Genomic DNA, 13,382 nt, shown 5'->3' with positions numbered 1-13,382 from the left:
AATAGGTTTTTAGGTGTCTAAAATAGGGACGATCAGAATGTGGAATAGCTCTTAAAACTGTTGGAAATCGGTTTTGTATTAAAATAGACTCTTTTAAAAAAAATTAAAATACGTTCTAAAAGAATTTCGGCTGAGTTTAATGGCTTGATTTTCTTTCTTTTGCTTTTGACTAGTTACCGTAAATTTTTATATAGATTCTATATATTTTAAATGTTTTCATTAGATAAAAGAGGATACATGCCTGTAAAAATTGATAGCCCTAATTTTGAATATTAAATTGAATCATTAATTTTGTAACAGTCCAGATTCTTTAAATAAAGTAAATAAGCAATGTATAATAAATTGTCTTAACAATTTATAATAAACTATCAAAAGTACTTATTTTCGTGTGTAAATAGTGTTTCACTCCCCTTTCTTTTCAACTCAATACAATATATAAGTATGCGCACATGATATTCAACCAGTCTCATGAATATGCCAACGTCGAACTGACAGTGGGCCAATTTTACAGTCATTGTATAGGCTGAGCCGATTTTATGGTCTTTTATTGGTTATGAGCCACGTTGTAGGCCATGTTACTCATAAATAATTTGCTGTTATCAAACTATCTGGTTAGAATTGTAAAGAATTGGTAATGTTAAAAAAGAAGTCATTTTTTTTTCTGCCTGAAAACATAAACGTTCGCTTCAGTTTGAGAATACTTTAAGATTTTGGAATCGTAAGTAATTGGAACAAATACAAAGTTTAGATCCAGCAAACCTCAAAGGGAATCCTGATAAAAGATCATTAGTGCAACTAGTCCAACTGAAGTAATTACTCTTTTAGCAGCAATCGCTTCAAAGTTTGCTGGCTTCGAAATTTTAATTTAGTGTAACAATTTTAGAAATTACGAAGAGTACTAACATATGTTTTTTTTTAATGTAACATTCTAATCTACTACCACTACTATTATTTCTACTACGATGGACCATAACTAATCCGATAGCATATACTCAAAAGCGTGATGTATGGTCAGAACATAGGGCCTCAAAGTAATTATTTAGGAGTTTCTAGACGGAACTTCGCTACTTCGTAATAAAACTAACTCCACAATTGCTTCATGATGAGAGATCAGTTCGTGCCGACTGGGACAATTGCCATTAGTACCGAAAAATAAAATCTGTCTTCATCAAGATTGTAATCTGTTAACACGGGAAACAGAGACATGTAAAAGAAAATACATTTCCACCAACATTTGACAAAGATGTCGTCATTAGTACTGTAATTGAATAATAAGTGTTATATGTATTTCATTTTGTCATTTTTTTCGATTGATTGAATCTTCTTCTTCTTCTTCTTTTTTTACATAAATGTTTCTTCTATTCAAACTTCCTGGAACATATTCTCACACCCCCTACATTAAGGCATACTAGAAAATGAATAATAAAATGCATTATATACTCAGTGATGATGATGATAATAATAGTGCTGATAGTCATGTGACATCAATCACATTTTAATGAAGGGACCATCGACAATGATTGAATAAAAGAGTAGGACTTGAGTGTTAGGAGTCGGACGGGAGGGGAAAGGTTGTTCAATTCTATCCCAAATTCATTCAGCAAGTATGCAGCGGACGACAAAAGTGTTGGGCAAAGAATGTAATTAAAACAAAAGCATATGAAAGGGAAAAAAAGAGCATATACTGACCGTGGCGCTGATTTTGACAAAAAGTAGAGAAAAGAGATGCATTTTCGTAGTTGAGTGAAGTTGACAGCTGTGAGTATTGTTTGGTGAATCGTGTATCCGAGGGCGTAGAGGAGGGCGAGCGAGAGAAAAATGGTTTAGGCACTAGGAACAAAATTAGGGTTTGTATGATATGTGACAAGGGTTATAGCCTGAATATGACATCAGAATTCTTCCATTCGGTTATATATATATATATATATATATATATATATATATATATATATATATATATATATATATATATATATATATATGACAGGCTCGTTTCCCGTTATAAAAAAAAAGTACCATATACTCACGTGTTTTACATATAGCATATATGATGGGAAGACAGTGAAAGCGGGTAATTATGATAGGCTTCGTTCAATTTCTGTAGCTTTGAAAGTGTGAAAAGTAGTATTGGTTAGCGCGCCTAATCCTGAATTCGAGTCTCTTTCCGGTCCACTTTGAGATAATTTGCAAACTGCTCGAGCTAAAAGACAGCGAACTGCAGTCTAGATTCTAGAAAGCTACATAAATGTATGGAAAAATGTGATTGGTCGAGCTCTTCATGTTGCTGGTTATATCTAGTTATTTATTGTATTGGAGAAGTATCAAAATTTGCTTACATTTTTAGTCAGTGAACGCCAGCCAATTAGGGAGTTGATTTTGAATTATTAGGAAGAGACCTTCCGTCTAAAAAAAAAAAATAAAAAATAAATAAATAAATAAATAAATAAAATAAAAATAAAAATAAAAAAATCTCTCCGGGCGATCTCATTCTATGCAATAACTATGGAATTATTTACTCTGTCGGGGATATCTGCAATAAAATTTGAGATTTCACCAACTTAAGTATAAGTTTCAATGTGGTTAAACTTTTTGACTGATTTATTCATCTGAGTTAAGTTTGAGCCCAATGACTTCCATTTGTCGATATCGAAATATGAGTATATTAGAGCCCTCTTCGCTAGATCTAGAGGCTCCACTCGCACTTTTTGTGCACGTGATCCCAGGTTCAATTCCTGGTCAGAGAGTATTAAAATCTGAAGGCATTATGATGGTTTGGGTTTCATCTTAAGCTGTAGGTGAAGGTTCACGACTCAAATAACTTCGGTGCTGAAAAGGTATTTTGTGGGCTACCGGACCTACCGGCAGTAGTCCTAGAATATTACAAAATAAAGTTATTATAATAAAAACTAATTTATATTGATAATTTTATACTTTATAATCTTTTAATAATATAAGTTTCTAAGAACTTTATGTACTGTATTTAGAAACATCCACTAACTTCTATGCACGGAGTCTGTCTCGCTTCCTTGAGAGACCCTCGATTTGAGAACGTAGCAGAAACTACTTCTCTAGTTTCGTACTGCAGCAAGAATCGTGTAGTTATCAGCGCACTCCCCTTCACTCCACCTCCAAGCACAGCGTACAAACGGGCTGCCGGGTAACACCAGTTGCCCATAGAGTAATCGGTTTCTTGGGCATGCGCGAAGGATAAAGGGAAGTTAGACGAGTAATGACAGGCATTTTGGTAGTCGGTGGGAATTGTCTCGGACATCTTGAGCCTCATTCTGTAACGGTTTGAGTCATAAAGCTTAGTGGCAACCCAAATCATCAAACCAATATACGCTATTGTGAAAGGGTACGGTAAACTTCATAATTAAACAAATAAACAAACAAACGAGCATGCAAGATTAAATTTGTTAGCAAGTTATAAGGATTATACACTTATATCTATATCATTCGTTACTTGCTAGGTTTCCTACCGATTAAAATAATCAATCAATTGTGACCTTCCTTAGGTTATGTGCTATTTGTTTATATGATTACATATTTACACTTGCTTGTCTGAAGATATATGGATATGTGACATGTTCACATTAAAACATATTTACGACAATAGTTAATATCATATTACTCAGAAACAACATGTTTTCTATAGTTACCTGAATCATTATAATTATTTTTATGAAATAATATTATGAGATCAGAACAGTGATTTTACTCTTCTTCTTCTTCTTCTTCGTCTTCCGGGTTAGTGTAAAATGTGATTACGTATCATTATATTCTCGTCAATTTCAATGATTACATATTATGTTTTCGTTGTACATGCCCACGAGACGAGATGAAACAGAAATTTTCCTGGCGAGACTTCACTTTTACCAGAACTCGATCGATATAACTTCATCTCTTGTCTCGCAGACAAACCTATATTTGTACAGTGCAACTGCGAAATTTTCAGTTTTTGTTGTTACCCTGTTTTTTTTTTCTTGGCTAATTGTCTTTTATTTGTACATTGAAAAGCTACTTTAGATCTGTAGTTCGAGTAGGCCATGTAACGCAATGCAAAATATTGAAGTAAAATGTTTATATCGTGTAATTACATATGTTTTTTCGCAATTTGTAATTTCTCTTTCTCGGTTTTTTTCTTCCACAGACTCGTTATTAGGTTCCGGTTCAGACGATGAAGAAGAAGAGGAGACGCCACCCCCAAAACCTGCCCCGACAGAGGCAAACAACAACAACCTCCTAGCGGCAACGACGCCCGCTATCGACAAGGCACCTCCCAGCTCGGTCGATCTGCCGACGGAGAAGGACTCGCTGAACGACTCGGAAGGCTCCATCGACGGAGACACCGAGACGAGGGACTCGCAAACGGAAAACAAGTCGCCGGACGACAACAACGTAGGCAGCAAGCGACGGGGGCCTCGGACGACCATCAAGGCCAAACAACTGGAAATCCTGAAGACGGCATTTGCGCAGACGCCGAAACCCACGAGGCACATTCGGGAACAGTTAGCGAAGGAAACTGGGTTGCCGATGAGGGTTATACAGGTAGTAAACATATTATTACTATTATTACTTTTTACTTAATTTCAAATATTTAGTTAATTATATGCATAATGTTCAGTTGGGGTCAGTTGCTTTAAAGTTAATACTGAATTAATTGACCATAAAGGTTGAAGAATATCCCCATATATTGGAAGCAATTGGTAGTTGCAAAAGAGTTTTTTTTTTTTTTTTTTACTAAATGAACTCTAAAGGGTCTTCCTTTTTTGTAAATGCTGCTGGTTACTTCAGAAGGTCTAGTAGACTTCATTTTTAAAAATCTAGAATCGAAAAATCATTCTTTTCAGATGGCAGTTGAAGTCGATAAATGTTGACATTAATACCACTTATTAGAGTAAGAGTCGATGTGACTGCTTTATAGATTCGTAGAACAATGCTAATGGTTTCAATTTAATCTACGATGTTGCCACATAGTGATTTTTTAAATTCCTTTTAGCGGATGGAGTTTCTGGAGGGTATGACATTATATAGCATTTTCGCTTTATTTTGACCTATACAACCGTATTCTGTTGTCCATGGGCGCCATTTTTAGAACACCCAATATATTTATTATATATATCAACAAGTAATAATTAAAATACTAACAAAGATGTCGTTTGGTGATCGTAATGTATATTGTTTGACATATTTTAAAATCGATTGCAATTCCTTGTTTCGTTTCGGCACATTTTAGTGAATATTTATATAAGTTTATGCACATTAGTGTGTCACTGAAGTAGAAATATGCGTTTCGTATCGCTCATTAATCCATACCTCCACGTTCTGCAGCCAACCCACCAAGTACTTGAACGCTGATTGATATTTTACGTACATGTGTATAAGAAATGGGGGATTGGAAGTCAGTTTGCGTGTTCCTTGTATAATGTATAAATATGACTAACTAATTAGATAATCAATATCTTTAGATTTGATTTAGTGGTGTTAAGCTGGAAGTCGAGAGTGAAAAAAAAAAAAAAAAAGATCAGCGATTGTATCGTTTCGTGAATAACAACAACTGAAGAAAGAAAAAAATAAGAAATATATTTCACTCATAGAAACTAAGGGACGCCTGTTGCAGATGCCCTCAGTCCCACGAGTCTTTTGTAGTTCTCAAATGAAGGATCAATTCATTTGTCAAGTTAATAGCTTTTCGTTTGTGAGTGTATATATGTGTGTGTGTGTGCTGTAGATAGTTCAACGAGGGAAGGCAGAAAAGGAGAGAAGGGCCCCTTTCCATATAATCAATAGTGGACCCCCTTCTTGTGTGAAGAAACAAGTCTTATTGTGAGGCAGATTAACCACACTTGGGTTGGTAGAAGAAAAAGAAAAAGAAAAAGTGGTAGATTCAGTTAGCTTTCTTTTTATACTTTATTGGTAATTTTTATTTCTTTAAGCTCATTGATCGATGTATGTAAAAATCTATACATAAGGCATGTGCATATTCAAGTCTAAATTTCCCAAGATACATTTTTCGAAACCTTGGCTAGGCCATCCTGCAAGGAGCTGCAGTTTCTCCGTTATTCTTTCCCTTTATTTCCGAACGAAACTTTATACTTATTTATTTGTCCAAGTGGATAGCGTGCATGTCTTTTTTTTTTTTTTTTTTTTTTTTTTGCGCATGTAGTTCTGGGCTCGATCTTCAGCGAAGTTCCAAGCCTCGGGTAGACTAATTTTTCGGATTGTACTTTTAGAGATGCTATAGTGACAGCAACGACTCGTGAAACCTGGGCTCTACATCAATCATAAAACTGGTTTACCTCATGAGTGACGCATCGGAAAAATTCAGTACGATTCGTCGAGTTGATTTCCGAACGCACACTTGAGAGAACGTGAAACAGTAAATGTGCAGAAATAGTGTTGCCAAACTTTTAGAAGAGATGGCAAACGAGCGAAAAAAAAAGGACACAAACGCTACGGTAACCATAATAATAGCAAAAATATAAACAATAATAACAAAAATAAACAAAACGAAACTTAGAGCAATGGAACAACACTCCACTCTTAGGAGACGATCTCTGTATAACGCGAGAGACGAGATTGGCAAATTTTATGGATGGAGTTTGATGACTGGGATACACCCTCACGTTCTATTGGGTGCTGAAACTGGTAGATTTAGGTCAAGCTTCACGATTCCTTGCGACCACTATAGTATGGATTAAATGCTTCGATTGATATGAGCCATAAACACTTTTCATCACATATCTCGGGTCTATGAAGCTTTTTTGAAGAAATGACACAATAGTTCAATGTACACGAAAGATACGTTAATGAAGCGATACTGATAAAACCTTCATGGGTATATTAAAGTTAAATTTTATTATATCGTTAATCGAAAAGTCCATGGAGAAATTGATTATTATTAATATCATAAATTAAAACCTTAATATGAATCATTTTAATATGTTTCCTCTTAATTGATCGCTGGTTCTCGTGTAGCATCAATTTTAAGATTAACAAGAAAGAAAGGGGTAAAAGGCCGTTTCTATCGATTTTTCGAAAACTATGCATGTTCATCTCGATTAAGGGCCGCGGTGGCTCAGTGGTAGAACGTTCACCTCTGGTGCTTGGGGTCCCGGGTTCGATCCCAACCCCCGCCAAGTGAACTTTGTGATGGACAAACACCGTGTGCGTGGGTTTTCTCGGGATTCTCCCGTTTCCTCCCACTTTCTTCATTCCACCATTTCATTCATTATTCATCATCACCGTCTCCTTTAGCTTAACCGGCATAACCGTGGTACGTAAAACTCAAAGATTTCATTTCATTTTTCATCTCGATTAAATCTATCGATTGATAAGTGTCTGACCTTTGGACATTTTTTCTTTTTTCATTATACACAAGGATATAATGGGGTGTATACGGTAATATACGCGTATACCCACTTATAGAAAAATATTTTTATAGTCCAGCACAGGAATATCAATCCCCTACAAGGACTTGGAAGCAGCACCCCCCAATTTACCATTCTTCCCCCAATTTACTATTCTTGCTCCCAAATTTACCCCCTCTCTCTCTCCCAAACGAACCATTCCGTCTCCCAAATTTAGTATTCTCCAGTTTGATTCTACCATTTTAAATAAAAATTATGTACTCTCAAATATTCTCATGAGCGCAGGCTGTGACCAGCCTGAACCAGCGTAAACTCACCTTAAATAGAGTATAAAAGAACGAGCGTATACGAGGGTGAACAGGGACGTACGCAGAGGTGGGTCCTGGAGATCCAATTCCCCCTCCCTTGAAATCTCGATATTTCTGTAAATTAAGTATGATTTTAATTTTTTAAAATAATGTATTCTCATATTGAATTTGGACCCTTTGCGATATAAATTCATGTGTACGTACAATATATTTTTGAAAACGGTCAAGCGTATAGCTACCAGAAATTTTAACATTACGTCATTGATTGTACGCTAATATCATAATATTGTAAATTTTCTGTCCTTGCTTTTGTTTCCAATTTACACACCACATCTTCGTTTTCATGCTAATACTTCCTAGGTACCAAGAACTACATATAGTCTTACATTCTACTTTCTTCTATTCAAATTCAACATACACTTCAATCAGTATCCTTCACTAGTTTCGTCTTTTTAACATGTATTTTTATCGAATATTCTTCACATTTTTCTAACACAGTTAGTATTAGACACACTAGAGTTAACATCTTTGGTCACACCATACGCGCGGATACTAGGGAGCCCGGACCGCCCAAAATGTGCTTTTTGGGCCCCCCTATTTGTACTAAAATTCTCATAGATTTCTTTCTACATCTTAAACAAGTAGTTTAGTCCCAGTCCTAAAACTCAACAGAAATCGGCGCCACTGGAACGCACTTATTGAACATGACCACATCACCAGGTTCTCATGCTCAAATTTGTATATGGAACAATTATTAAGAATAATACAGTAGAAAGAAATGCGTATATTCATGAATGAAAATTTAAACCAAAAATACATGTGACATAGAACTCGCACTATTAGCTTGTTGGTGGTTTGATGAATAGATGTTATGAACCATTGATTTGATATACACAAAGAATCAGGGATGTACGCAGTAATTTATTTCAGGGAATGTGAAGCATTTCGGGGTGGTGCAAATTCAATATGAGGATCGATAAATTATATTAAAATTTGTAAAATTACCCCTAAAATTAGGCTACATATAGAGAAAGGATGGGATTTCGGAGGAGGTGGTACGGACCCCCAGGACCCACCCCTTGCAAAGAATAATAACATCATTGGTGGCGATTTCACTGCTGCTAACACGAAGAATTATAGCGATGCGATAGAACCTTATTGATGTACTGATAGTCATAGGTAAACATTATGAGTCGAAATTTACAAATGTCATTCGTATGTGTGCAGATCCGTATCCACAGTGGGTCTAAGGGAGCCCTCCCTCTAACATTTTACTGCCCCCAGTAAAATTTTCATAGTAGGCTTGCAAATGAACTATAATATGGTTGGAACGGACCCTCCTAACTTCTACGCCCCCCCCCCCACATTTTTGGACTGGCTTCGGGCCTGATAAGGTTCAGTGGCGTGCCACCATTTAAAACGTTCCTTTTAGGTGCAATTCGGGGAGTTGAAAATCTTACAATTTGGGATGTCCGACTACTTCGGGATAGGTAACAATCCTAGCGGACATAAGATCATATAATTTTTTCCATAAAAAAAAAAAAAAAAAAAAAAGCGTACACAGTGGTTGAATCTGTAAGGTAGTCTCCAACAAGCAGCAACATGTTAACAGTAGATAACCTCCAGTGCATGTTTACAAACATTAAATGAATGTATGTTTAGTATCTAATAATAATCTGTATTTAATGCACGACATAAAAGCGTTGTAAGAAGTCAAAATACATTATTATCTTCATTGTGTATACTCGTATATAAAAAAAATTTATACCGATATAAAAGTGTTTCGCCTGCCATATCAAATTATCATAGTAAGTTAAAAGTTTAACCTTATTTTTGTTGTGTCTTCAAGAGATGGGCTGTTGTGTAATATAATGCATATACAACAGACTGAACAGTATATGCGTTGGTGTTTGTATGTAATGTTTGACCCCTACTGACTTATAGTACCGATGTTAACAATGCTTCGACGAGAAAGAAAGGAAGAAAAAAAAAGTCTACACAACGACGAGTTTCTTTTAAAATAAAATATTTCGAAGGCAGCCATATTTCAAAATACTGTCATTGGCCACTGATAGTATCACAATTTGAAACATGCAACTGGCGTTATTTACTGGTTTTGTTTCGCTGTTATCGTGCTGGTTGGGATACGTATAAGAGTAGCTGATATTTATTACAAGTCACGTGATTTTGTAGCGAGTTTTTCTTGAGGAAAAAAGCTTGCCCAGTAAATTCTGTGTGTGTATATATACAGTGAAGTTTGTACGCTAAGGAGGTGTTCAGTGAAAGTAACGGAGAAACTTGGGGAGGGGTGAAACGGAGGAGGGAGGAGGAGCAAAACTTTTTAACACTTCACACCAAACAAAAGATAAGAATTATTTCGCATAAGAAACCAAACGAAAGAAAGAAAAAAAGAACTGATTTTCTCAAAGTTGTTCTTTATTCACTCAATTGTGTATGCGCTTGTGTGTGCACATATTTTAGTTATCTATTAAGCGTAATATATACAAGAAACAAAATTTTGTCGTACTTTAATCTATACAAACTATTAATGAATAGTTGGGAAGCATATGGTAAAGTGTTCTTTCAGAAGACAAAGAAGCTGCGTGAATCGTATTGGTAATAAAATACCATCTCAGTCTGTAACTGACACTAATATGCAAACTTTAAAGCATTTAAGTGTTACAGGTTGCATAAACATCTAGGCAAAAATATTTCGATATTTTAAAAATTAATTATAACAAGCAAAACATCCCAGGCTGTCAGTCATACGAACTTCTAGTAGTTCAGTCAGGCTAATAGTAGTTACTAGTAGATAGCTGTGTTGCTTCCTACTACTAATACAGTAAGGTTATATACACAGTAAGGCTATATGTTGTATGTAAGCCAATTTAAATTTTGTACACCTGATTGTCATCTTCCGTTTCATCATATTTCTCTCTCATTTCACAACAATGGGCATCATATTTCTCTCTCATGAGCTGTTTCCAACAATGGGCAAGAGTAGAATATCGAAATTCATCATGTACCATTCTCTAGACACCTTTGTAGTGAGTAGTAGGTCCAATGCGAAGTTTAGTAAGGTTTCGATTGAAACCAATCGAATTATTATTAATTGTTTTATAGGCAATAACCCTTCCAACAATGGCAGGAACAACAATATGGAAAATTGATACGTACCATTCTTTAGGCATTGTCGTGTAGATTCTCCGTAGTTAGCTTGTTTTCATTTATTTCTTTTATTTTTTAACATGTTATTGATTGTTCTTACGCAACTGTCTCCATACAATAGTATTGGTGACAGTGGCGCCATCTATTGAGCTAGAAACAAACTGTTTGAAGATGTTAAACTATCTTAAAAACGAATATTATATAAGCTTTCGTTCTCTGTATCTTTCTTTGGTTCTAATAAGTTGTCGGTCAATTCTGCTACAAGGAGAGTGCAATTTTTCTAGTGGGAATGTTTGTAACATCTAGCGTGAGAATAGTGAATTCACGATTTTTCTCTGTAAAAAAATGCAAACTTCTTGCTTCTATACTGTTACTAGTTTTGTAGGCATATGTAGGCCTAGCTAAAAGGTCAAATCTGTACTTTCTTTTTATCATGTAAGGATCAAGAAGTAATAGACCATGGGAAAGGAAACAAGACAAAAATGCAAAAATTAACTGTTGTGTGGCTGTAGACATTGAAAAAATGGGAAAACTTTCTTGTTCCCTGTAGAGGCGGCTCGTAAGGGAAGTCACAGTGGTAAAAAAATTTTTTCACTTGAAACTAAAAGAAGGTAAAATTCTTCATAACCTAGTTGTTGTAGTACAATGAATGTATTATGTAACTTTTATTCTCTTAGTTTCATGCAATAAAGCTTTATTATTACATATATGTCCTCCCTCACGAGCTGCCCCTGCCTGTAACAGTGGTTATTTATAAACTGAGGCTAACGCTTATCATTATTTTGTTTTTAAACTTGATTATAATCGTATTTTTATTCATATTCTTATTCATTCTCATTTTCTTATTCATACTCTTTTCCATATATTCATATCATTATCTTTTTTTTTAAAATTCATATTCCTAATCTTATATTTTCTAACTTATATTTACCATTCTTATTCGTTTTTCATACTCTTCTAGTATTCCTAATTTTATTATTATCATATTTTTACAGATCATATTAATATTTCCTCTTTATTCTTTTTATATTCATATTTTATTCTTTAAATATTCACATTCCTTTCCTTATTCATATTAATGTCTTCAAAGGTTCATTACGACCAGGGAGTTGAAGCTGTTTTGTCTCGAGGGGAAAAAAAATGCCGTGTACCCTAATGCCTCGTCTCGGAAAATATAAATTTCTATTTGTCCTATTGGAAGAATTCTGTCTCGTCTCGTATTTAGTTACAAAAATTGTTTTGTCTCGTCTCATTGGAGCTTTGCGTATCTTTTCACTAGCGAGGATGTACGAGACCTGGTACTATAGTCTAAGATAAAAATCTGAACCACCGTAATGTTTTCATATTCAAGATTCTTGCACCAGGAATCGATATCAGGACCTCAGTGGGGGATCTAGCTCGGCACAGGAGGGTAGTAAACTCATGATATACCTATCATAGTCTGGGGTCTGGCTGACCCCTCAGTTTTTACTTTCTAGACCCGCCACTGCAGAACCTCGTGCATTAAAGGCGCGCGCTAGCCACTAGAGCAGCTGGGTGGGGTCCTCTTGGTTCGTAGGTAGCACTAGTTCCTATTTGTTTTACCACTCTCATTTTAAAACATAATTACCTAACCTTCGATATCCTAGCTCAGAGTTTTTAAATTTTTGTTTCATTTTGTTCGGTATAGCTAATGGAAGATAAAAATGTCCTTGCTAAAGAATATAAGTTTTGAATTCATAACTTTGCAATTATAAGGTGAAAACATATTTTTAAAAATAGCAATTTACTTGGTTCTCAATAGCTTTTTTTTTTTAAAGTTCTTTTAAATACATTTTTCTCAAGGCTTCAAAGCCAATGAAAATGACAGCAATTACACAGTTTCCAAAACATCTTGTCGTTTACTTACTATGTAAACGAACATTAAAAATTATGTAAATGAGCATTTCAAAGAAATTACTGTTATTATCTTGTATTATATATAATTATATATCCATTAATACAAATAACCTGCTGGTTTGTATTCTTAGTTTTTTTTTTTTTAATTTTTTTTAACGCTTCAGAACGCGAGGGATGGTAACACTGAATGCGGTGAAAATCTAAGATACAGTTTACCCTCAACCAATCGGAGTTCCGTTTTCAGCGTTGGTCCTGACATGCGCACAAAACCATCATTGCTTCTTTGATGAGATTTCTCTGCGGGATTCATCGATATTCTACCCTGGTTTCTCCCCTTATTTCTTTTTTCTTTCTTTCTTTTTTTCTTTTTCTTTTATATCCATTTCTTTCCTATTTCTGCTTTCGAGGGTCAAGAACGAAAGAAAGCAAAAGGAACAAAATCTAGATTTTTTTTTTTGTTAGATGCTTTTTAATACGACGAAGCCACAACTTAAGTGAAAATTATTTTCTGAAAAGAAAGAAAATAACCACTGTTATTATAACATTTGTCAGACTTCTTCTTCTTCTTGCCAATATTTTTAAAAATTACGGATTTGTATCTCACTTTTTAGATTTCCAAACTGCTATGCTTTGTATAAATGGAGGAAATATTATAGAA

The 13,382-nt window shown here is 34.9% G+C and overlaps 1 protein-coding gene across 3 annotated transcripts in view; it reads left to right on the top strand.

The window, feature by feature from the left end:
- Lim1 (LIM homeobox 1) overlaps nucleotides 1-13,382 on the top strand; it is a 260,036-nt gene that overhangs the window by 160,685 nt on the left and 85,969 nt on the right. For all 3 annotated transcript variants that reach the window (XM_081768751.1, XM_081768750.1, XM_081768752.1), the window contains exon 3: nucleotides 4,151-4,548. In XM_081768751.1, coding sequence (XP_081624877.1) covers nucleotides 4,151-4,548 — 398 coding nt within the window. The remainder of the gene's footprint in view (nucleotides 1-4,150; nucleotides 4,549-13,382) is intronic.

The sequence above is a fragment of the Thermobia domestica genome, chromosome 8, assembly GCF_964235325.1.
Source record: "Thermobia domestica chromosome 8, izTheDome1.hap1.1, whole genome shotgun sequence".
NCBI lineage: Eukaryota > Metazoa > Arthropoda > Insecta > Zygentoma > Lepismatidae > Thermobia > Thermobia domestica.
Note: the sequence above shows the minus strand (reverse complement) of the source record. Positions and strands in the feature narration are given on the sequence as shown.